This window comes from Tursiops truncatus, chromosome 8 (genome assembly GCF_011762595.2).
Source record: "Tursiops truncatus isolate mTurTru1 chromosome 8, mTurTru1.mat.Y, whole genome shotgun sequence".
Taxonomy (NCBI): Eukaryota; Metazoa; Chordata; class Mammalia; order Artiodactyla; family Delphinidae; genus Tursiops; species Tursiops truncatus.
The window spans coordinates 43,542,382-43,566,273 of NC_047041.1; the positions used below are offsets into that span (position 1 = coordinate 43,542,382).

At 37.5% G+C, this 23,892-nt stretch overlaps 1 protein-coding gene across 3 annotated transcripts in view; it reads left to right on the forward strand.

The window, feature by feature from the left end:
* The window catches only part of GRM5 (glutamate metabotropic receptor 5), a 533,478-nt gene that overhangs the window by 184,198 nt on the left and 325,388 nt on the right, over positions 1 to 23,892 (forward strand). For all 3 annotated transcript variants that reach the window (XM_019948818.3, XM_019948819.3, XM_073808327.1), the window contains exon 2: positions 10,460 to 10,709. In XM_019948818.3, coding sequence (XP_019804377.2) covers positions 10,460 to 10,709 — 250 coding nt within the window. The remainder of the gene's footprint in view (positions 1 to 10,459; positions 10,710 to 23,892) is intronic.

Genomic DNA, 23,892 nt, shown 5'->3' on the forward strand with positions numbered 1-23,892 from the left:
AGAACACAGCATGGATGACCCCCTCCTGAATGGAGCTCAGAATTTGGCAACAGTAACAACAGCACAGCCATTACACTACACTTCAGTTCCTTCTACTCATTTCTGAATCCTCCAGTGAATGATGGTCCAGACAGATATTTCCAAAATGAGTTCCTCCTCTCAGTACTGTGGTAGTCACTGAGTTCTTCCAGAGGGATTCTAGCAACCACAGAACGCACACAGTGCAGATCTCAACTGGAGAAGGTTGTGGCAGAGGCCACGAGCTGCTGTCAAAGAAGTTACTTCTTTTGAGCAAAGGCTGTCAAGTGTGAGCGGTTTTGGCTGTGCGGCAAAGGATTTTCTGCTTTCAGCTGGTGATGAGTGAATTTCTGTGTTGTCATTAGATCCAGTTAGAATCGAGGATCAGAGGTGACTAGTGAGATAGAACAGAGGCGCAGTGAAAAACTCACCAACCTACCCGACCCGTTGACACACAGTTCCGTACAGAGATTTGTCCTTTCTGTGGAAATGGAATCTCTCTTAATGAGACATGCACTGCAGCAGGTTTCAGCTCTGAAGTTGACAGCTTACAAAGAAAGCAGAGGAAGTTGAATCCTGGAAGGTTAGAGTGGGAATTTGGGTCATAGCTTCTGTCTCAACTTTTTATTTTCCTTTAGGAAGAATAGCCAGAAAGAATCAAGGCAAAAACACCATTTTTTTTACAAGATTAATAAAGTGATATGTTTTCACTTTGCAGATCTCAATTTAAGCTATAGTAACAAGTATTTTAATAATTAAAATACTGTATAATTTTAAATATAAAAATCAAGTTTTTCCATTCCCGCTGTCCCTCTGAAGTCCTTCCTCCCTCCACAGCGAAGATTTAGGTAATTAGTAACAGGTGTATGGCGTGTCTGTTTCCGAAAGCCTCCTCTCATTTTACAGGTCTTTGTCTATAGATAAACTACAGTTAAGCATTGTATATTTTGTAGGAAGACTCTGATGTTTAAATGTCAGTTCTCAGTAATGATATGGATTGGATCATTTAGTGCTAAACCACACATGTCTATAATATTTCTAGTAATTGGGCAAAAAACTTATTTGTTAAATACTATGTTTGCTTAGATGAATTCAATTTGGTAGTATCTGGCATTGGATTCAAATGAAATACTTAGTGGTGGGTGAGCACCTTTGGAAGAACCACAGAACTAAATTGGGCAATTCTCTCTCAGTGCTTCAAAGGTAATAATCTACTGTAGGAAAAGAGCATGGGCTTTGAAATTTAACAGATGAAAGATGAAATTTCAGCTCTTCTGCTCACTAGCTATCAATTATTTGGCAAATTCTCTCAACATAAACTCTCTGTTTATAAATGTGGAGAATATTAGCTACCTCATAGGATTGGTTGGTTTAAATAATATTAGTAAGAGTTACTATTATGACTATTTTTATTTGAAGTGACTAGTACAGTACTTGGTACATATTATTAACCTTTTACCAGTTAATTCCACAAGATTTAGATAAATGTTGTTGATGATGATGATGGTGATTAAAACTATCAGGTACTGTGAGTGCTTACTCTGCCCCATGTTCTGGTCTGAGCACTTTCCCTAAGGTGCCCCTCTCTAGAAATAAGCAAACAAAATCCCTCCTTTGATTTCCACATTCTCTTCCAATTACCATCATACTTCTTGGCTCTTCTTCACTGCCAAACAACTCTCAAAAAAAGTTGTACAAATCTACTGTCTTCACTCTCTGACTCCTATTACACACAGCCTACTCCTTTATGGCTTTGACTGTGTTGCCAAAATCAGTGGATTTTTTAATAGTCACACTGTTTATGTCCAAAAGAAAGTAAAAGCACTTTGTTATTTTCGTTCCCATAACAATACGTTCTCTTGGTTTCTTCTTCTCCATTGTCTTTGTCAGCTTTGCCTTCTCAATTAATGCATAAATATTTGAATTCTTTAGGGTATAATCAGAGCTCTCTTCTTTCACATCCTACACTTTGATCTATTACTGTTGCTATCCGTATTCTGATGATCCCAAATAGTTCCAATTTTAACTTCTATTTTCTGAGCCAGAATGTCCTTATTCAATTTCCGATTTGGCATTTCTACTTGGCAGAAATTTAAAAGTAAATTAAAAATAAATTCTAAAACTTGATTTTTTCTCAAAACTTGATTCTCTTTCAGTTTTGTCTATCTCAGTTCAACCCAATTGTATGAACTAGAGTTATTGGAGGGACTAGATATCACAACTTTTGATTCCAAGGTTCAGCAACCTACATTACAGAACCAAAGATGACACTCATACTTGCTGTAATCGACATGGGTGACAGTTATAACTCTCATATATTTTTATTTCATTGATTTGATTTCATGTTATCTGCCATGTATGAATTTGAATGGTCAACTTGTACCTTTGCTCTGAAGATCAAACTTCTTTTTCTAGCCCCATTCCTGGTAGCCAAAAGAAAAATTCAGCAACATAGTATACCACTCAGTAATGCACTTGGCGCTTACTTTTCTGGCAATATCTTATATCCCCGGTTAGTATTCCCATAAATAATATTTTTATATGTAGTCCAAAATCTAAGTTACTAAGTTATGTTCTACTAGCTTTATTTTTCTGAATTCACTATTGGAGTGTTGATTGAATGTTGCTTACATACTCCATGCCTGGTGTAATGCCTAAAGTGAATTCGCTAAATGAAATCCTTCTAGTACTTCCAATAATAAAACACCCCGGATGAGATTCAATAATGTCCTGCCTCACACTGAGTACTCTGCTATGTGGGTCATGTCATAGAAAAACTCAAGGGTAAGATTTGGGAAAAAAAAAAAAAAAAAAGGAACCAAAACTTGGAAATCTGTTTGTTAGCAAAGATTTTCATGGCAAAGGCATTTGCCATAATTTGTGGAGTCTTGATGAGAGTATATGATATATTTATATATAGTTTTGTTGTGAGGATAGAAACACCTACATTGAAGAACTTTGTTGTCTAGTGCCAGGAAGTAAATGTAAACAAATGAATACAATATAGAGTTTGAAATTGCCATACTCATTGTACATGTGGCTATATTGGGAAAAGACATACATTTTTGAAAAGGGAAACATCTTTGTAAAGAGATAGTAATAAAATAAGAAGAGGTGTTTATCTCTCTGGGTTTTCTCCCTCCTGGCTGTTTAACTAACCACTAGATTGACTAAGACACAGCACACTCAATATGGGCAGTTTTGGCTAAGATCCCTTGATGAACGTTTATGGCCCCATGAAAGGATGGGAAGTGGTGATTACACTGACTGATTAATCCTGCCCACACATATTTTAGGGGGATGGTATCATGCCAGGCAGTAACTCCAATGAGAAATGGCAGCATTTTTCTTCACTAGTAGTTGTCAACAAAATACACTGTTTATAATAGCAACAGGATATTAGAAGTAAAAGCCATTTGGAATGTATTTATAAATTATTATTTATATTGAGAATCTTAATCTCCTTTTTGAAAAAAAAAGACAGTTTGGGTCAAATAAAAGGGAAAAAAGCTCTAATATGGAAGGCCAAGCTCAATAGCTTTTTTTTAAGGGAATTAAATTTCCTAAAGTGAATACTTTCTGAAAGAGTAGCTTTTACATTTTTTTAGCATCCACTTGATGATTGTATTTGAACAAATAAATTAACTCTTCCAAAATTTTACTCTTATCTTTCTGTACCATATTTTCTATTCAAGAAATCCCTGAATAACTATTATGTGATGATACATAATTAAATAAGTGCATCTGGTACTCTCAACGGGCTTACAGTTTTGGAAAATAGCATATACAAATATATCCGAAATATAATAAATAAATATATAAAGCAAGTAACATAAATATATGTACAGAATATAGAATACAGAATTTATATTTCAAATTAAGTCTAATACATTATCATACTTAGCACCATAACTCATTATCTGACTCAGAAATCTCCTTAGAAGTCCTCTAATGAAACACATTATATGAAGTGGATTATGTTTTCCTAAGGAAAAAAAATATTAATATCATGGGTTATAGTTTTAATCAAATTCTCAATATCAAATAAATCATTAGTATGATCAGCCTTGTCATAAAGGTGAAGGAGGGACTTCCCTGGCAGCCCGGTGGTTAAGAGGTTAAGACTCTGCGCTTCCACTGCAGGGGGCGTGGGTTTGATCCCTGGTGGAGGAACTAAGATCCTGCATGGTTAAAAAAAAAAAAAAAAAAGTGAAGGAACTACAATTATAAACTTTTCTAGCAATTATAAGTAACAAAAATTATGCTCTTCAGTATTATAAAATAGATCAGTAGGCTAAAATGTGTAAATATCTAGAGTCTACTACGTATCATACCTGTACGTAATTAATTAATGATACTACAGTATCATACCTGTACGTAATTAATTAATCCTTGTAAAGCATGGTGGAGTATGTCAGTTTAGTTCCACAAGCATCGCTAGGTGGCGCTATGGAGAAGATGTGGTCTATATCCTAAGTAAGTTACATACAGTCTGGGCAATTGAGTTGAACCAGGAAGAATGGGTAAGATTTCAACATAAAGAAATGGGAAAAGGGTATTCCAAGTAGAAAGAACATCATGAATAAAAGTAAATAAGTGGGGACATGTGAGCCATCTGAGCTACACATGAAAGAGCATAATAAGAAGTAAGACCCCCCCCCCCTCAAAATGAGACATAGGAGATGATAAGAGGTATGTTCCCAAGTAAGTTTCTATGAAGGGAATAATGAGGGTCTGATTATGGTGGGAGAAGTAAGAGTACAATGGAAAAAAGGAAACGAATGTCAGAGAAAGGAAAATTATTTGTTATCTTTTTAGTATGATTCTATTAATTTAATTTTTATTCTTACAATCAGTTTCTTCAACACACATATTTATAAATTTGAGCCATATCTCCAATAGATATTTTGCAAGAAAAATACCTCATTTACCAGATGTAGCCTATCTATGTTGCCATTCTTTATTATCTTTATCCAGAAGTATGTTTAAGCCACAGTAGCACAGTATCTACTGAAAGTGAAGTGGTACCACCTGAAATAGCAGTGGTCTGTGGTTATGCATTGCATACTAAAGGATTGTTCCATGCCTGTGCCTTTAAACATAAAGTGCAAAGAATCTCTCTTAGGTTAGAAGAAAGATTTAAAGCTATTCTTTAGCAAGTCTTGTTTGCATTGTGTACTTTGTAGGCACAAATGGAGTCAGATGCTTCCAGATCCCAGCTGACATAATACAGGTCAAATAGTACTAGTGAAAGCAACTAGCTTTAAATAGCATTTGAGGTTAAAATATTAGAATCTCTTATTATCCAGGGGAACACTGAAGCCATTGGGAAAAAATCTAGATGTTCTGACTGTTTTGACTATTGTACAATTCTGTCCTTCAGATTTTAAGTGGAATAATATTACATAATCACTCAATAGAGTGATACATTCTAGACACAAATGTTGCAATTCTGATGAGAGGTAGGATAATTAATTGCACAAATATTTTCATCTGGCAAATTCCCACTTGGTGCTGATTACTTTGTACCACTCATTCATTCACTTATTTTTTTACTCAACTTGTGTTAGTTATCTTCTAGGCCCCTTTGAGGAATTAAGAATACACAAGAGATTATTGTTTTACTCAACTTGTGTTAGTTATCTTCTAGGCCCCTTTGAGGAATTAAGAATTCACAAGAGAATAAAATTTATGTCCCAAAGGTATACAGTCTTAAAGGAGCAGACACAAGTAAAGACAATTTTCTATCGTAAGATCAAATGAGGAACGTAGGAAGGGATACATAGGTTGGGCAGACTTTGCAGAGGAATTCCTTGAGCTTGATATTAAAGGAACAGTAAGTAGAAGGTGATCTGACAGGAGGAAGGAAAATTAACTGGACTTTTCTGTTTTAATTTAGATGTGACATCTTGTTGAAAACCATCTCAATTGTAAAGTCTTTCTGGCATACTAGAAATGACTAATATGATTTTAAGTAGAGTATCTGCTCTTAGAATAAATGTGAATTAAGCATTCTGCCATGGCTTCAGGTTTGGTATCTTTCATGATATAAGAAAAAAAATAACCTTGATCCTATTTTACATTTTTATCCATTAGGCTCTCATTCTGTGGTTGAAATGGAAAATAAAATGCGAACAATGTAGCCAAATCTAACTGATGTGATAGAAACATAGAACCAAAACAAAGTGATAGCTAAGCAATTGTTTGAGATAAAATTTGATTCTGATCAATTTTGCTCTATAATAATTCTATTTACAAAATTAGCTACCCCCAAGTTCTCAAGTTATTTTCATTATAGAGATTGTATTTTAATAATTGCATGTGAGTATATCCCACCAGAAATATACAAAGGTATCTAAAAGTTATAAATTAATATTTACTCTTACATTTGATTTAAGGAAATTACAGGAAAATTTTATCCTCACTATCAGCATGCTGAATTTCTTTTTTCAGTAATGTTCACTTGGCATTCCATTTTAAATGTTCCATATCTCTCTGCAATTTCAATAAGTTTTAAGTCTGTTATTTAAATTTTTTTCATCAAACTTGTACTTTAATATTTTTCAAAATCATGTCATTCAGAATGGCTTAAAGTAAGAAAGAGCACTTTATGATTTTCTTTTCTGGTTTTCACTTTCATATTTCTAAGTAGTATGAATATATGCTTACTTTTTTTTTTTTTTTTTTTGCGGTACATAGGCCTCTCACTGTTGTGGCCTCTCCCGCTGCGGAGCACAGGCTCCGGACGCGCAGGCTCAGCGGCCATGGCTCACGGGCCCAGCCGCTCCGCGGCACGTGGGATCTTCCCGGACCGGGGCACGAACCTGTGTCCCCTGCCTCGGCAGGTGGACTCTCAACCACTGTGCCACCAGGGAAGCCCCTACGCTTACTTTTTTAATGCCTACTTTTTAATTTATGGAAAGTAGACATCTCTTAATTCACATATATTCTTATTTCTTCTCAATATAATTGTATTATTAGATTAATCTCATTCTTTTTCAGATTCAAATAATTCTGTTAATCATCTCTCTCTTGCTTTCTGTATATCTTAACTTCCAAATAGTGAGTGGAGTATTTTAATAACCTTCCCTTTCTCATCAACTCTCCCTGCTTCCACATCTCAACCTAAAATCTTCCTCTGTTGTAATTTTCATTGGAAAGGTTGGTAACATATATTTTCTATTGCATAATAAGTTTTCTACCTTGCCTATATGTGGACTTATACAGTTGAAAATTAATAATTGACATTTGCATCATTACAATTACAAATAGTGTGAGCTAATAGTCAAGTCGGACTACGATTACATTTTCTTCTCATAATTCCAAGCCACAGACCCTCTGCTACTTAAAGAAGAATGTCTAATAGAGTCCTTCTTACTTTTGCCAGATGCTTAGTTGAAGCCACAGACTAGTTTCATATTTTACACCATATCTTCCTTTTTCTATCACCTTTGTTTCCTTGTTGGAAAAATAAATCTTTGCTTCCTCACCTTTTTTCTCATTCTATACAGCGCTTGAAATCTATTTCATTTTCTTCAAGAAGCCTATGAAATTTTTATAGTTTCTCCTTTATTTATTTATTTATTTATTTATTTATTTATTTATTTATTTATTTATTTATTTTCCGCTATGTGGGCCTCTCACTGTTGTGGCCTCTCCCGTTGCAGAGCACAGGCTCTGGACGCGCAGGCTCAGCGGCCATGGCTCACGGGCCCAGCCGCTCCGCGGCATGTGGGTTCTTCCTGGACCGGGGCACGAACCCGTGTCCCCTGCATCGGCAGGCGGACTCTCAACCACTGCACCACCAGGGAAGCCCTCTCCTTTATTTTTAAATATACAATTCTAAAATGTAGTCATTATATTAACTACTGAAAATCTAAACACTACAAGCTTCCCAATTTTATTGGAATACATGTTCCCATTTTTAATTCCCAACTTAGAATGGGTTTCTTTTATTAACTCAAAATTAGTATTCTGCAGAAATTTTTATGTTACACATATATTGCAACTGTTTCCTGTTTTAATTTTAAAGAATAATTCTTGGGCTTTGCTCTAACAAAATCATATTTCCCCCACTAGTTTAAGCTTATTTTTTAGTCTATTCAGTATTAATGCCATTTGCTCCATGATTTGTTTTAGTTGCTCCAAGACAGGGCATCTTAACTTTGTCTAGAATATTCTTTATAACCCCAATATGTGCAGTTAATTAGGTTCAGGCTATCTATAAGATATTTTACATACATAAAATATAATATACAAAATACCCATATATTAGGCAGTGTTATCTGTGATTTTCAGGTGATAAAGCTGAGATTTAACATTAGAGCTCAGATCTCTCTAATAACAAAGTTCTCTATTGCAAGGTGCTTCTATATATAACTTACTGTATAAACAAAAAAAAATGTTAAAACAAGGCTGTTGGGGAGGTGCTAAAGATTATAAATCTGTCAGGTATTTCTTGTTGTTTAACTGTGAATATACTGAGAATTTTCATTATTGCCATCACAATCACTATGCACCTCATATCAAATTATTTATCCAAATGCCCCAGCGTTAATTAAAGCATCAAGTGCAGGGTAGTCAATTGAAAAATAGAGTTGGCTAAAAGTAATCAGAAAATAATAGATTACTCAGGTTAGTGTAAGACTAATAATTTAGGCCCCTTTGCACATTTTTCAGGAAGAGCCCTTTAACCTTTGTTAATTGCAAAATAACTACATCGCCTACCTGCCATCATCATAGAGGTTTCTTTTTGCTTTAATTCTGGAGAAGAGGGAAAGATGCAGCTGGGCCTACCAGTGTTTTTGGCTGGGACTCAAGCTGGCCTGTTCTGCTTTGCCCTTTACAGTTTGTTCATGAGGATAAACTTACACAAAAACCCACTCTCAAAGTCTGAGGCTCTCATTTGCAACAAGGCACCCCTGCTAAGATGGAGCACACACAGGGCCAGGAGGGAGAGGATAGATTTTCAAATCAAGACTCTGCCATCTGCTTGTTAAATGTGAACTTCAGTTTTATCAGCTGCGAAGGGAAGATAATAGTACCTTTATCACAGAGCTGGTGTAAGTAGCATGAGCTCATATATATGAACTAACTTTCCAAACATCAAAATGTTACATGAGTATAGTTATTTATAAGTTATCTCTATTATCCTCGTACAGTGAAATGTATGCAATCGAATGACTTGTACTTGCTTGTTCATTTGAGATTAACTCCTCCTGATGAAATGCCATTTCCTAGGTCTAGTTGATTGCTAGGCCACTTACATCCCACAGCTTGGCTGTCTTGTAATAGTCTCCTGTATTTCTCAAATCAGTCGCCCTTACCCACCTAATCTTTTGAAAACTCAGAAAATGAACTTGTCATAATTCATAGGGCCTCAGAAGGCTCCCAAAATATCTAAACTTGAAGCATCATGACCTTTAAATAGGAAAGAGAAACACAGATATAATTGGGCTTCTGAGTCTCGTAAAAGTCAGCCGTAGAAGAATGGAGGGAGCAGAATCTGCACTCTTAGGCAGATCTGTGAATGGAATGGAACTTTCCACCTACTGGGGATATTAACTCTGGGCCATTGTAAACCTAACTGCCTCATCTGTTTTCTTATCTGTAGAAGGAGGTCATAATATATTTCTCAATATATTCTTCTGAGAGTTAAATGAGGTCACATATATAATAATCTTGACACACTTCCTGGCCTATAAGTGATTGTCAATATTGATCCCCATGTTCCGTAATTTTAAAAGACCACCATCAGTCCTTAACCCCAAAACTTTGCAAAATACTTTGGAATTATTCCCCCATATATCGGTAATTTTTCAATGGTTATATATAATAAAACTTTAAATGTTTTAAATGAGCTAATACATTTATCTGTGACAAGACTAAAATCTCAATCAAGGATCTGGAATTTTCACTTGGGTTAAAACCACAAACTCTCATGATTATTTATGAAATATATGGATAATATTCTATAAAATAAAATACTCTAAGACTTGTACATCTATACTATATAAAGTATATGTATTGCATCTGTGTGTAATGTCTTTAAACACAAAAATCTGAATCGGTGGGGTAAGAAGATCATATAATGAGAAACAAAATGAAGTGATACAGAATGAAAAGATAGCAGATAAATATTTTCCATCATCTCACATTAGAATATGAGTTTTTTTGAGTCAAAGGGGGAGCCAAATTGCTTGTATTTTTGTAATATTCTCTCTGAGTGAAAAAGTTTTAAAAGATCAATGCATATATGTATCTTGTAGTTTCATTGTAAACTGCCCAGATATGCAAGTCAGTGAAAAAGCAAAACCTCACTCAGATCTTCAGGTTCCAAATCCAACACTACCAGGTGACCTTCATGCTCCCAGCACTTCTGCGTTCCAACTCTACCCAATGAATCCAACATTCTCCCCTCTGCTTATCTGTTTCCACACAGGCAACTATGGAGAAAGTGGGATGGAAGCGTTCAAAGATATGTCAGCCAAGGAAGGGATTTGCATCGCTCACTCTTACAAAATCTATAGCAACGCGGGGGAGCAGAGCTTCGATAAACTGCTGAAGAAGCTCAGGAGTCACCTGCCCAAGGCCCGGGTGGTGGCCTGCTTCTGCGAGGGCATGACGGTGAGAGGTCTGCTGATGGCCATGAGGCGCCTGGGGCTGGCAGGAGAATTTCTGCTTCTGGGCAGGTAAGTGACAAGGAGAAAATTCACATGGAAGTAAAGTCAGGAATTTGGGAAAATCAAAGGGTATCTTTTGGTGCCTAAAGACAGATGCTTTGGAAGCTTAATCTGTGTAGTGGAAGTAGAGCTTAAAAATCATAAAACACCAGAGCCTGAAAATAATCATGGAAAATAAGTAGATATGCCATGTGCTGATTACTGATAATAACAAGAATCAACATATGAAAATGATGAGTCCTTCAGTCCTCAAAAACTAATTGTAAGGAAATGAGAAGGATTTTTAAATTCTTGCATAATTCCCTTGGAGGTAAACACATTTCAAACTTTATGCTGTTGCTTCTGAAATTGATTCTGAGAATGGCTATGTAAGCTTGTTTTATAAGATAGAATCTTAGACTTTGGGGATGGAACGTGAGGAATTGCTTCTAGAACTAATTGTAAAAGCATTCGTAATTTGGCTCATTATTTTCTATTGCAAAAGTGTTATCACGTCGCCTGATCACTCACATTGTTACCAGACCAGTTTCTAAAGATTAACTTCTGCAGGGACTGACTTTCATTATCTGGATAATGCACTTGATTGGCACAGCTCAGCTCATTTCTTCCTGATCCTGTTGAGTCAGCGTATTAGTTAGGGTTCTGCAAAGAAATAGAAACAGTAATGTATGTCTATGGAGAGAGATACCCGGGAGAGTCAGTGTTACAGCTGTGGTCTGAAAGCTGGCAGGCTTGAGACCCAAGAAAAGCCAATGTTTCAGTTCAAGTCTGAAGGCCAGAAAAGACTAATATCTCAACACAAGCAAGTCATGAAGGAGTTTTACTCAGCCTTTTTCAGGACTTCAATTGATTGGATGAGCCCACCCAATTTAGGGAGAATAAACGTCATTACTCAGTCTACCCATACTAATGTTAATCTCATCCAGAAACACCCTCATAGACAGAATAATGTTTGGCCAAACGTTTTGTCACCCTGTGGCCCAATCAAGATGTCACATAAAATTAATCATCACAGTCAAGTCAACACCATAGTTTTAACAGGAATGCAGTTCACCATTTCATACCTTTAAAAAGTTACCATGTTATCACATATCTTTTCTCAATAGGTAGCCAACTTAAAGAACAGAGAAAACCTTCAGAACCATTGCATCTTTCTCAGTATTACTGTCCAAAATAAAAGGCCAACTCACTTGTTATTAACTTTTGATGGCTCATTATAGAAAACATGCTTCCTTTATTTGTGAACATGTGTAACTGACCTTCTGTGATCAGACTTCGCTCCTACTCGGCTACATTTTATGACAGCCAGTTTATGTACCTAATTCTTTTCTGTCTGAGCTTATGGCAATAGATTGATGGGACTGTTTTATATGAGGCCAACCATCCTTCATAAAAATGATACTGAGATTCCTTTCTCATCGATGCCATACATTTTGTCTAAAATCGTCCCTAGTTGGCAAGAGTGATGCATCAGTTCATTTCATGTAATCCAAGAACATTCTCACTGCCAATATTCTGAAAGTCCAAAGTGCAGTGTTACCAGTGGGATAGAAAGAACAAGAAAGGAAGACGCTGGCTTGAAACAGTCCTGTTTTCCCTTGGGGGGTGGGGAATGGGGGATAAGGGATTCTGTAGCTCCTATCTGCCGCTTTGCCAACATTAATAAACAAGTCAGCAGCACTTGTTTTTCAGCCATATGTTATGTCACAAACAAATGCTTTTTGATCGCATGTACCCAAGAAAAATAGGTTGGTATCTACTGTATTTGCCATTTTCCATCTACATTTTTTGCCAGCAGCATCACAAGGCCAAAATTCAGTATTTTGTATATTTAAAATTTTATTCTGTATATGCTGTTTGTAAGAAGTTCTTTTCAAATCATTTCATCCATGAAATAATAGATTTATAACCTTTAATTATATTTCCTAATTCTCTCATTTATTGGCCAATAATAATTCAACATTTGCTTGAGCACCAGTTCATCTTTGAGCAATGTTGTTAGAAAAATCCTCCTTTCTCTGAATTTTAAAAATGTCTCTCTGTAGTTTCCACATCTTGGATCATATTATTTTCTTTGCAGGTGACATGTGATACTCTTTACAGTATTTGGAAACAACATTATGGTCCTTAGTCTCCTTCACCTTCTCATGAAATTCCCACTTCTTCCATTCCTACTTCTTCATAGTGAAAAGGCACTGTGGGTATTAATAAAACCATTTATCAGGACCATTTACAGGATCATTTATTAACTGCTGTGTGCCAATTACTGCACTAACCACTTTACATGCATTGTTTCATTTAATTATTCATTTGACAAATATTGAGTGGCTAGTATCTGTTAAGATGCTTGGAATACATCAGTGAACAAAATAGACAGTAATCACTACCCTTATGGACCTTACAGATGATAAGTTAGATAGAAGGAAATAAGTGCTGTGAAAAAAATCTAAGAACAGCTTGCATGATGAGTACTATTATCATCTCCATTTTATACACAAGGACTCTTAAGACTCAATAAATGCTGAGAAATAATAATATGATATATAGACGTATGCCATGAAGACAAAATTTTAAATGTCTATGTAAGTCTAGAAACTGAGCAGTTAGCAGTACGTTCTGCTGCTTCTTAGTAAGTTTAAAATATTCCTGTCAGTAAAAGTGGAGATCTAGGACACTGAGCAGAAAAGCAGAACTTCATAGTTGTAAGAGAATTTAGAACATCTATCCACTCTCATTTTACAAATGAGGAAACTGATACCACAAACATTTGAATGACATGGTCAAGGTCACACAAAAGCCCAATTACCATGATTCAAAATCTTGTGCTTTTCTCTACTAACCTGTCTCCTATAGAATAGAAACAGGGGAGAAGTTATTATCTGACAGCAAATCCCTGGTTCTTCATAGACCCTCAGTGGAGAAAAAAGAAACTATCCTAGATAATTCCAATTGAAGTTAGCATTTTTATATTAATGTTCCCTCCTAAAAACTCTTATTCAACTCACCCTATACTCCTCCTAGAATTTTAGGATAATTTTGTTTGCATATACTCCCCAATCTCTCTTTCTGCTCCTTCCTTCCCCTACCCCCAACTCAAACTTGGGTGGATAGTTCCTATAAACTAGAAGTCAAAGCTAAGAGAAAGACCCTATATTCAGAATGTCCTAGAGGTTTCCACATTTAACAGCTATAGTTACTTAAAAATCTATCCAGCTGCCTTGGGACAGGCATGTTTAATGGAGTCATTCAACTAAAATGTTAGGCAGGTCTAAGAACTCTGCTGCCAAGACAACCTCATCTATCAACATACCTCACCATCTGTGTTGCACATCTGTAGAATGTTAGAGTGACATAGACCTGGCCACTGGGTCTTCTCATTTGAACTCTGGTTAATCTGTTGTCTTACTGACAATAAAAATGTCCTCTCCAGGTCCCGGAAATAGTCTTGCTAAACACTTTAGCCCTGGCGGCAGGATGAGATCAATAATCTGAATGGTAATGACATTTCTAAAGGGGCTTATTTTTCTAGAATGGATACAGTGTTTTAGATCTTGACTTGGGAAAATATTATTTGAGATGTATTATTCACAAGTTGTAAGCCTAAAAATGTGGAAACAAGGACCAATTTTTAGCAAATTAACAATGTAAAGATCGTTTTATCTTATCTGTGATTAACTAAAACTATTTAGCTATTTGAATTAAGAATTTCTGTCCTTCAATGTTATGATAGTTACCAGGACGCAAGAAAAAATGTACTTAAATTTCAAAACTAATTGGGAATTATTACCAGTGTTTCTTTTCTTTATGCACAGGTTACTGATTTCAAGACACATTTTTTTTTTTTAGCTTTTAAAATGTTTTCTTAAATTGAAGTATAGTTGATTTACATGTTGCATTAATTTCTTCTGTACAGCAAAGTTATTCAGTTATACATATATATATATATATTTTTTCATATTCTTTTCCTTTATGGTTTAATCTCAGGATATAGAATATAGTTCCCTGTGCTACAGAGTAAGACCTTGTCGTTTATCCATTCTACATATACTAGTTTGCATCTGCTAACCCCAAACTCCCATTCCATCCCTCTCCCATCACCCCCCCTTACCCTTGACAACCATGAGTCTGTTCTCTATGTCTGCGAGTCTGTTTCTGTTTCGTAGATAAGTTGATTTGTGTCATATTTTAGATTCCACATGTAAGAGATATAATATGGTTTTCATCTTTCTTTTTCTGACTTACTTTGCTTAGTATGATAATCTCTAGGTCCATCCATGTTGCTGCAAATGGCATTATTTCATTCTTTCTTATGGCTGAGTAATATTCCATTGTATTGATATATATGTACCACATCTTCTTTAACCATTCATCTGTTGATAGACATATAGGTTGTTTCCATGTCTTAGCTATTGTGAATAGTACTGCTGTGAACGTAAGGATGCATGTATCTTTTTGAATTATAGTTTTCTCTGGACATATGCCCAGGAGTGTGATTGCTGGATCATATGGCAACTCTATTTTTAATTTTCTGAGGAACCTCCGTACAGTTTGCCATAGTTGCTGTACTATTTCACCCCTCTAGTTGGTCACAAAGCACCAAACTGAGCTCCCTGTGCTATGCAGCTGCTTCCCATTAGCTATCTGTTTTACATTTCATAGTGTATATATGTCAATGCTACTCTCTCACTTCGTCCCAGCTTCCTCTTATCTCTCCCTGTGTCCTAAAGTCCGTTCTCTATGTCTGTGTCTTTATTCCTGTCCTATCCCTAGGTTCATTAGAACCTTTTTTTTTTTTAGATTCCATATATATATATATGTTAGCATATGGTACTTGTTTTTCTCTTTGTGACTTATTTCACTCTGTATGACAGACTCTATGTCCATCCACCTCACTACAAATAACTCAATTTCGTTTCTTTTTATGGCTGAGTAATATACCATGGTATATATGTGCCACATCTTCTTTATCCATACATCTGTCAATGGACATTTAGGTTGCTTCCACGTCCTGGCTATTGTAAATAGTGCTGCAGTGAACATTGTAGTACATGTCTCTTTTTGAATTACGGTTTTCTTACGGTATATGTCCAGTAGTGGGATTGCTGGGTCCTGTGGTAGTTCTACTTTTAGTGTTTTAGAGAACCTCTATACTGTTCTCCGTAATGGCTCTATCAATTTACATTCCCACCAACAGTGCAAGAGGTTCCCTTTTCTCCACACCCCCTCCAGCATTTATTGTTTGTAGATTTTTTGATGATGGCCATACTGACCGGTGTGAGGTGATACCTCACTGTGGTTTTGATTTGCATTTCTCTAATGATTAGTGATGTTGGGCATCCTTTCATGTGTTTTTGGCAATCTGTATGTCTTCTTTGGAGAAATGTCTGTTTAGGTCTTCCGCCCATTTTTGGATTGGGTTGTTTGTTTTTTTTATATTGAGCTGCATGAGCTGCTTGTAAATTTTGGAGATTAATCCTTTGTCAGTTGCTTCATTTGCAAATATTTTCTCCCATTCTGAGGAGTGTCTTTTGGTCTTGTTTAAGGTTTCCTTTGCTCTGCAAAAGCTTTGAAGTTTCATTAGGTCCCATTTCTTTATTTTTTTTTTTTATTTCCATTTCTCTAGGAGGTGGGTCAAAAAGGATCTTGCTGTGATTTATGTCAGAGAGTGTTCTGCCTATGTTTTCCTCTAAGAGTTTGATAGTGTCTGGCCTTATATTGAGGTCTTTAATCCATTTTGAGTTTATGCTGGTGTATGGTGTTAGGAAGTGTTCTAATTTCATTTTTTTACATGTAGCTGTCCAGTTTTCCCAGCACCACTTATTGAAGAGTCTGTCTTTTCCCATTGTATATTCTTGCCTGTTTTGTCAATGATAACATGACAGTATGTGCGTGGATTTATCTCTGGGCTTTTGATCCTATTCCATTGATCTATATTTCTGTTGTTGTGCCAGTACAATACTGTCTTCATTCCTGTAGCTTTGTAGTATAGTCTGAAATCAGGGACCTGATTCCTCCAGCTCCATTTTATTTTCTCAAGATTGCTTTGGCTATTCGGGGTCTTTTGTGTTTCCATACAAATTGTAAAATATTTTGTTCTAATTCTGTGAAAAATGCCATTGGTAGTTTGATAGGGATTGCACTGAATCTGTGGATTGCTTTAGGCAGTATAGTCATTTTCACAATGTTGATTTTTCCAATCCGAGAACATAGTATATCTCTCCATCTGTTTGTATCGTCTTTAATTTGTTTCAGCAGTGTCTTATAGTTTTCTGCATACAGGTCTTTTGTCTCCTTAGGTAGGTTTATTCCTAGGTATTTTATTCTTTTTGTTGCAACGGTAAATGTGAGTGTTTCCTTAATTTCTCTTTCAGATATTTCGTCGTTAGTGCATAGGAATGCAAGAGATTTCTGTGCATTAATTTTGTATCCTGCTACTTTACCAAATTCACTGATTAGCTCTAGGAGTTTTCTGGTAGCATCTTTAGGATTCCCTATGTATAGTAACCTGTCAACTGCAAACAGTGACAGCTTTATTTCTTCTTTTCCGATTTGGATTCCTTTTATTTCTTTTTCTTCTCTGATGGCCGTGGCTAAAACTTCCAAAACTATGTTGAATAATAGTGGTGAGAGTGGGCAACCTTGTCTTTTTTCTGATCTTAGAGGAAATGGTTTCAGTTTTTCACCATTGAGGACAATGTTGGCTTTGGGTTTGTCATATATGGCCTTTATTATGTTGAGGTAAGTTCCCTCTATTCCTACTTTCTGGAGAGTATTTATCATAAATCAGTGTTGAATTTTCTCAAAAGCTTTTTCTGCATCTATTGAGATTATCATATGGTTTTTCTCCTTCAATTTGTTAATAAGGTGTATCATATTGATTGATTTGCATATACTGAAGAATCCTTGCATTCCTGGGATAAAACCCACTTGATCATGGTGTATGATTCTTTTAATGTGCTCTTGGGTTCTGTTTGCTAGTATTTTGTTGAGGAGTTTTGCATCTATGTTCATCAGTGATATTGGTCTATAATTTTCCTTTTTTGTGACATCTTTTTCTGGTTTTGGTATCAGGGTGATGGTGGCCTTGTAGAATGAGTTTGGGAGTGTTCCTCCCTCTGCTATATTTTGGAGGACTTTGAGAAGAATAGGTGTTAGCTCTGCTCTAAATGTTTGATAGAATTCTCCTGTGAAGCCATCTGGCCCTGGGCTTTTGATTGTTGGAAGATTTTTAATCACAGTTTCAATTTCAGTGCTTGTGATTGGTCTGCTCATATGTTCTGTTTCTTTCTGGTTCAGTCTTGGCAGGTTGTACTTTTCTAAGAATTTGTCCATTTCTTCCAGATTGTCCATTTTATTGGCATATAGTTGCTTGTAGTAATCTCTCATGATCCTTTATATTTCTGCGGTGTCAGTTGTTACTTCTACTTTTTCACTTGTAATTCTGTTGATTTGAGTCTTCTCCCTTTTTTTCTTGATGAGTCTGGCTAATGGTTTATCAATTTTGTTTATCTTCTCAAAGAACCAGCTTATAGTTTTATTGATCTTTGCTCTCATTTCCTTCATTTCTTTTTTATTTATTTCTGATCTGATCTTTATGATTTCTTTCCTTCTGCTAACTTTGGGGTTTTTTGTTCGTCTTTCTCTAATTGCTTAGGTGTAAGGTTAGGTTGTTTATTTGAGATGTTTCTTAAGGTAGGATTGTATTGCTATAAACTTCCTTCTGAGAACTGCTTTTGCTGCATCCCATAGGTTTTGGGTTGTCGTGTTTTCATTGTCATTTGTTTCTAGGTAGTTTTTGATTTCCTCTTTGATTTCTTCAGTGATCTCTTGGATACTGAGTAGTGTATTGTTTAGCATCCATGTGTTTGTATATTTTACAGTTTTTTTCCTGTAATTAATATCTAGTTTCATAGTGTTATGGTTGGAAAAGATACTTGATACGATTTCAATTTTCTTAAATTTACCAAGGCTTGTTTTTTTACCCAAGATATGATCTATCCTGGAGAATGTTCCATGAACATTTGAGAAGAAGGTGTATTCTGTTGTTTTGGGGTAGAATGTCCTATAAATATCAATTAAGTGCATCTGGTTTAATGTGTCATTTAAAGCTTGTGTTTCCTTATTTATTTTCATTTTGGATGACCTGTCCATTTGTGAAAGGGGGGTGTTACAGTCCCCTATTATTATTGTGTTACTGTCGATTTCCCCTTTTATGGCTGTTAGCATTTGCTTTATGTATTGAGGTGCTCCTATGTTGGGTGCATGGATATTTACAACTGTTATATCTTCTTGTTGGATTGATCCCTTGATCATTACATAGTGTCCTTCTTTGTCTCTTGTAATAGCCTTTATTTTAAAGTCTATTTTGTCTGATATGAGTATTGCTACTCCAGCTTTCTTTTGATTTCCATTTACATGGAATATCTTTTTCCATCCCCTCATTTTCAGTCTGTATGTGTCCCTAGGTCGGAAGTGGGTCTCTTGTAGACAGCATATATTGGGGTCTTGTTTTTGTATGCATTCAGCCAGTCTGTGTCTTTTGGTTGGGGCATTTAATCCATATACATTTAAGGTAATTATTGATATGTATGTTCCCTATTCCCATTTTCTTAATTGTTTTGGGTTTGTTTTTGTAGGTCTTTTCCTTCTCTTGTGTTTCCTGCCTAGAGAAGTTCCTTTAGCATGTTGTAAAGCTGGTCTGGTTGTGCTGAATTCTCTTAACTTTTGCTTTTCTGTAAAGGTTTTAATTTCTCCATCAAATCTGAATGAGATCCATGCTGTGTAGAGTAATCGTGGTTATAGGCTTTTCCCTTTCATACTTTAAGTATGTCCTGCCACTCCCTTCTGGCTTGTAGAGTTTCTGCTGAAAGGTCAGCTGTTAACCTTATGGGCGATCCCTTGTATGTTATTTGTTGTGTTTCCCTTGCTGCTTTTAATATTTTTTCTTTGTATTTAATTTTTGCTTGTTTGAGTAATATTGTCTTGGATTTATCCTGTGTAGGACTCTCTGCTTCCTGGATATGACTGACTATTGCCTTTCCCATATTAGGGAAGTTTTCAACTATAATCTTTTCAAATATTTTCTCTGACCCTTTCTTTTTCTCTTCTTCCTCTGGGCCCCCTATAATTCAAGTGTTGGTGCATTTAATGTTGTACCAGAGATCTCTGAGACTGTCCTCAATTCTTTTCACTCTTTTTTCTTTATTCTGCTCTGCAGCAGTTATTTCCACTGTTTCATCTTCCAGGTCACTTACCCGTTCTTCTGCCTCAGTTATTCTGCTATTGATTCCTTCTAGAGTATTTTTAATTTCAGTTTTTGTGTTGTTCGTCACTGTTTGTTTGCTCTTTAGTTCTTCTAGGTCCTTTTTAAACCTTTCTTGTTTTTTCTCCATTCTATTTCCAAGATTTTGGATCATCTTTACTACCATTACTCTGAATTCTTTTTCAGGTAGACTGCCTATTTCTTCTTCATTTGTTTGGTTTGGTGGGCTTTTACCTGCTCCTTCATCTGCTGCATATTTCTCTGTCTTCTCATTTTGTTTAACTTACTGTGTTTGGAGTCTCCTTTTCGCAGGTTGCAGGTTCGTAGTTCCCTTTGTTTTTAGTCTGGTCCCAGTGGGTGAGGTTGATTCAGTGGCTTGTGTAAGCTTCCTGGTGGACGTGCCTGTGTTCTAGTTGGTGAGGCTGGATCTTGTCCTTCTGTTGGGCAGGGCCATGTCTGGTGGTGTGTTTTGTGGTGTCTGTGAACTTAGTATGACTTTAGGCAGCCTCTTTGCTAATGGATGTGGTTGTGTTCCTGTCTTGCTAGTTGTTTGGCATGGGGCATCCAGTACTAGAGCTTCTGGCCATTGGGTGGAGCTGGGTCCTAGTGTTGAGGTGGAGATCTCTGGGAGAGCTCTCGCTGATTGATATTATGTGGGGCTGAGAGGTCTATGCTGGTGGTCCAAAGTCCTGGACTTGGCTCTCCCACCTTGGATCGTCAGGCCTGACACGTGGCTGGAGCACCAAGAGCCTGCCAGCCACATGGCTCAGAAGCAAAGAAAGAAAAAAAAAAGGAAATAAAACCAAAAACAGACAGAACCCCAAACCAAATGGTAAAAGCAAATATAAACAGACAAAAGCACACAAAGAAATACACACACACATACTCATAAAAAATATAGAAACAAACAACCAACAACAGCAACAAAAAAACAAACAGTGAGAACCCTAGGACAAATGGTAAAAGCAAACGTAAACAGATAAAATCACACAAAGAAACATCCACATACACACTCACAAAAAGAGAAAAAAGAAAAAAAATATATAAATAAAATTTAAAAAATAAAATAAAAAAAGAGACCAACCAAACCAATAAATAAATCCACCAATGATAACAAACACTAAAAACTAAACTAAGATAAAGAGAAAAATCAGAAACAAATAGATGCAGAAGTCAAACTGCAAGTCTACAGTTTCTCCCAACATCCACCGCCTCAATTTTGGGAATATTCATTGTCTGTTCAAGTATTCCATAGATGCAGGGTTCATCAAGTTGACTGTGGGTATTTAATCTGCTGCTCCTGAGGCTGTATGGAGAAATTTCCCTTTCTCTTCTTTTTTTTCAGAGTTCCTGGGGTTCAGCTTTGGTTTTGGCTCCGCCTCTGCATGTAGGTTGCCCTCAGGTGTCTGTTCCCCGCCCAGACAGGAGGGAGTTAAGGCAGCGGCTGACTAGGGCTCTCTTGCTCACTCAGTCTGGGGAGAGGGAAGGTTACAGTAGTCATAACTGGTATGTAGGCCGAGCCTGCGGTGGCAGAGACTGGTGTGATGTTGCAGCAGCCTGAGGCCACTGTGTGTTCTTCCGGGGAAGTTGTCCCTGGATCTCGGGACCCTGGCAGTGGCGGTGTGCACAGGCTCCCTGGGGTGTGTGGGTAGTGACCTGTGCTTGCACATAGGATTCTTGGTGGCAGTGGTGGCAGTGTTAGCGTTACATGCCCATCTCTGGAGTCTGAGCTGATAGCCGAGGCTCACACCCATCTCTGGAGGTCATTTAGGTGGTGCTCTGCCTTCTGTGGGCGCACAGAGCAGGAATCCCCTCTCCTCGTGCACCCAGAAACAATGGTCTCTTGCCTCTTAGGCAGCTCCAGACTTTTTCCTGGTCTCCCTCCCGGCTAGCCGTGGTGCACTAACCCCTTCAGGCTGTGTTCACACAGCTAACTGCAGTCCTCTCCCTGGGATCTGACCGAAGCCCGAGCCTCAGCTTCCAGCCCGCACCCGCCCCAGAGGGTGAGCAGACAAGCTGCTCAGGCTGGTGAGTGTCGGTCGGCCCTGATCCTCTGTGCGGGAATCTCTCCACTTTGCCTTCTGCACCCCTGTTGCTGTGCTCTCCTCTGTGGCTCTGAAGCTTCCCCCCTGCCCACCCCCCACCCCCGCCAGTGAAGGGGCTCCCTAGTGTGTGGAAACTTTTCCTCCTTCAACAGCTCCCTCCCAGAGGTGCAGATCCCGTCCCTATTCTTCTTTTGTTTGTTTGTTTTGGGGTTTTTAAAATATTATTTATTTATTTTTGGCTGTGTTGGGTCTTCATTGCTGTGCTCAGGCTTTCTCTAGTTGCAGCGAGTGGGGGCTACTCTTCGTTGCAGTGTGTGGGCTTCTTATTGCAGCGGCTTCTCTTGTGTGGAGCACGGGCTCTAGGTGTGCAGGCTTCAGTAGTTGTGGCACATGGGCTCAGCAGTTGTGGCTTGCAGGCTCTAGAGTGCAGCCTTAGTAGTTGTGGCGTATGGGCTTAGTTGCTTCATGGCATGTGGGATCTTCCCGGACCAGGGCTCAAACCCGTGTCCCCTGCATTGGGAGGTGGATTCTTAACCACTGCACCACCAGGGAAGCCCCCTGTCCCTATTCTTTTGTCTCTGTTTTTTCTTTTGCCCTACCCAGGCATGTGGGGATTTTCTTGCCTTTTGAGAAGTCTCAGGTCTTCTGCCAGCGTTCAGTAGGTGCTCTGTAGGAGTTGTTCCACATGTAGGTGTATTTTTGACGTATTTGTGGGGAGGAAGGTGAGATCCACATCTTACTCCTCCGCCATCTTGAAGGTCTCCCATTCGGTGTAATTTAATTGTACTGTGAAAAAAAAGTTGTTTTTTGTAAGATATTTATAATTTACTTACAATTCCCCCCAGTCCAATGCAGTGTACCAGTCAGAGGTCATTTTTATCAAAGGCAGTAATGCTGGGAAACAGTTGACATTCTACTTTTATCAAGTTGCCAGGAGTACAGTGCCGAACAGTTAGGCAGAAGTTAAATACTCATGCAGAAGGGTTAGAGGTCTTGGCTAACACTTTACCACAAAATTTGTCACAGTTTATTCAGCCAGCCCCCATCTCCATGGACCTTTTGGTTGTTTCCAGTCTTTTATTACTGTAAATTATGTTGTAATATATAACCACAGGCATGTGCTTTTTCATATTTATAGAGATGAATCTTCATGGTAGATTCTTGGAAGTGGGATCGGCTAGATCAAAAGAGAAATGCAGATGTACTTTTGTCAGATAGTGTCAAATTCCCCACCATAAGGGTTGAACAATTGTGTTTTCCCTTCAGTAATATGTGGAAAGTAGCTCTTTCCCTTCAGCTTTTCTGACAGGATATGTGTCAAGCTTTTCATTTATGAATCTGATATTTGAAAAATGGTATATCAGGGGAATATAATTTGTATTTATTTTGTTATGCACAAGGTTATACCTTGTTTTCTGATGCTAAAGTTTAATGAACCATCTATATACATCTTTTGTCCATCTTTTTTTTTTTTTTTTTTTTTTTGTGGTACGTGGGCCTCTCACTGTTGTGGCCTCTCCCGTTGTGGAGCACAGGCTCTGGACGTGCAGGCTCAGCGGCCATGGCTCACGGGCCCAGCCGCTCCGTGGCATGTGGGATCCTCCCGGACTGGGGCACGAACCCGTGTTCCCTGCATCGGCAGGCAGACTCTCAACCACTGCGCCACCAGGGAAGCCCTGTCCATCTTTTATTAGGTTAAAAAAAAGTAATTTTCATTGAGTTCCCATTATGTGTTAGAGGACAAGTAGAGTGGGAAAGAGAGGAGGGGAGCAGGAGAGGAAAGGAGATGATGAGAGGAAAGAGAGAGAAAGGGGGAAATTTAATGTTTTAAGTAATATGGGATGTGTCAAGTTTTAGATGCCTTTAAGTTTGCTAATAATATCCC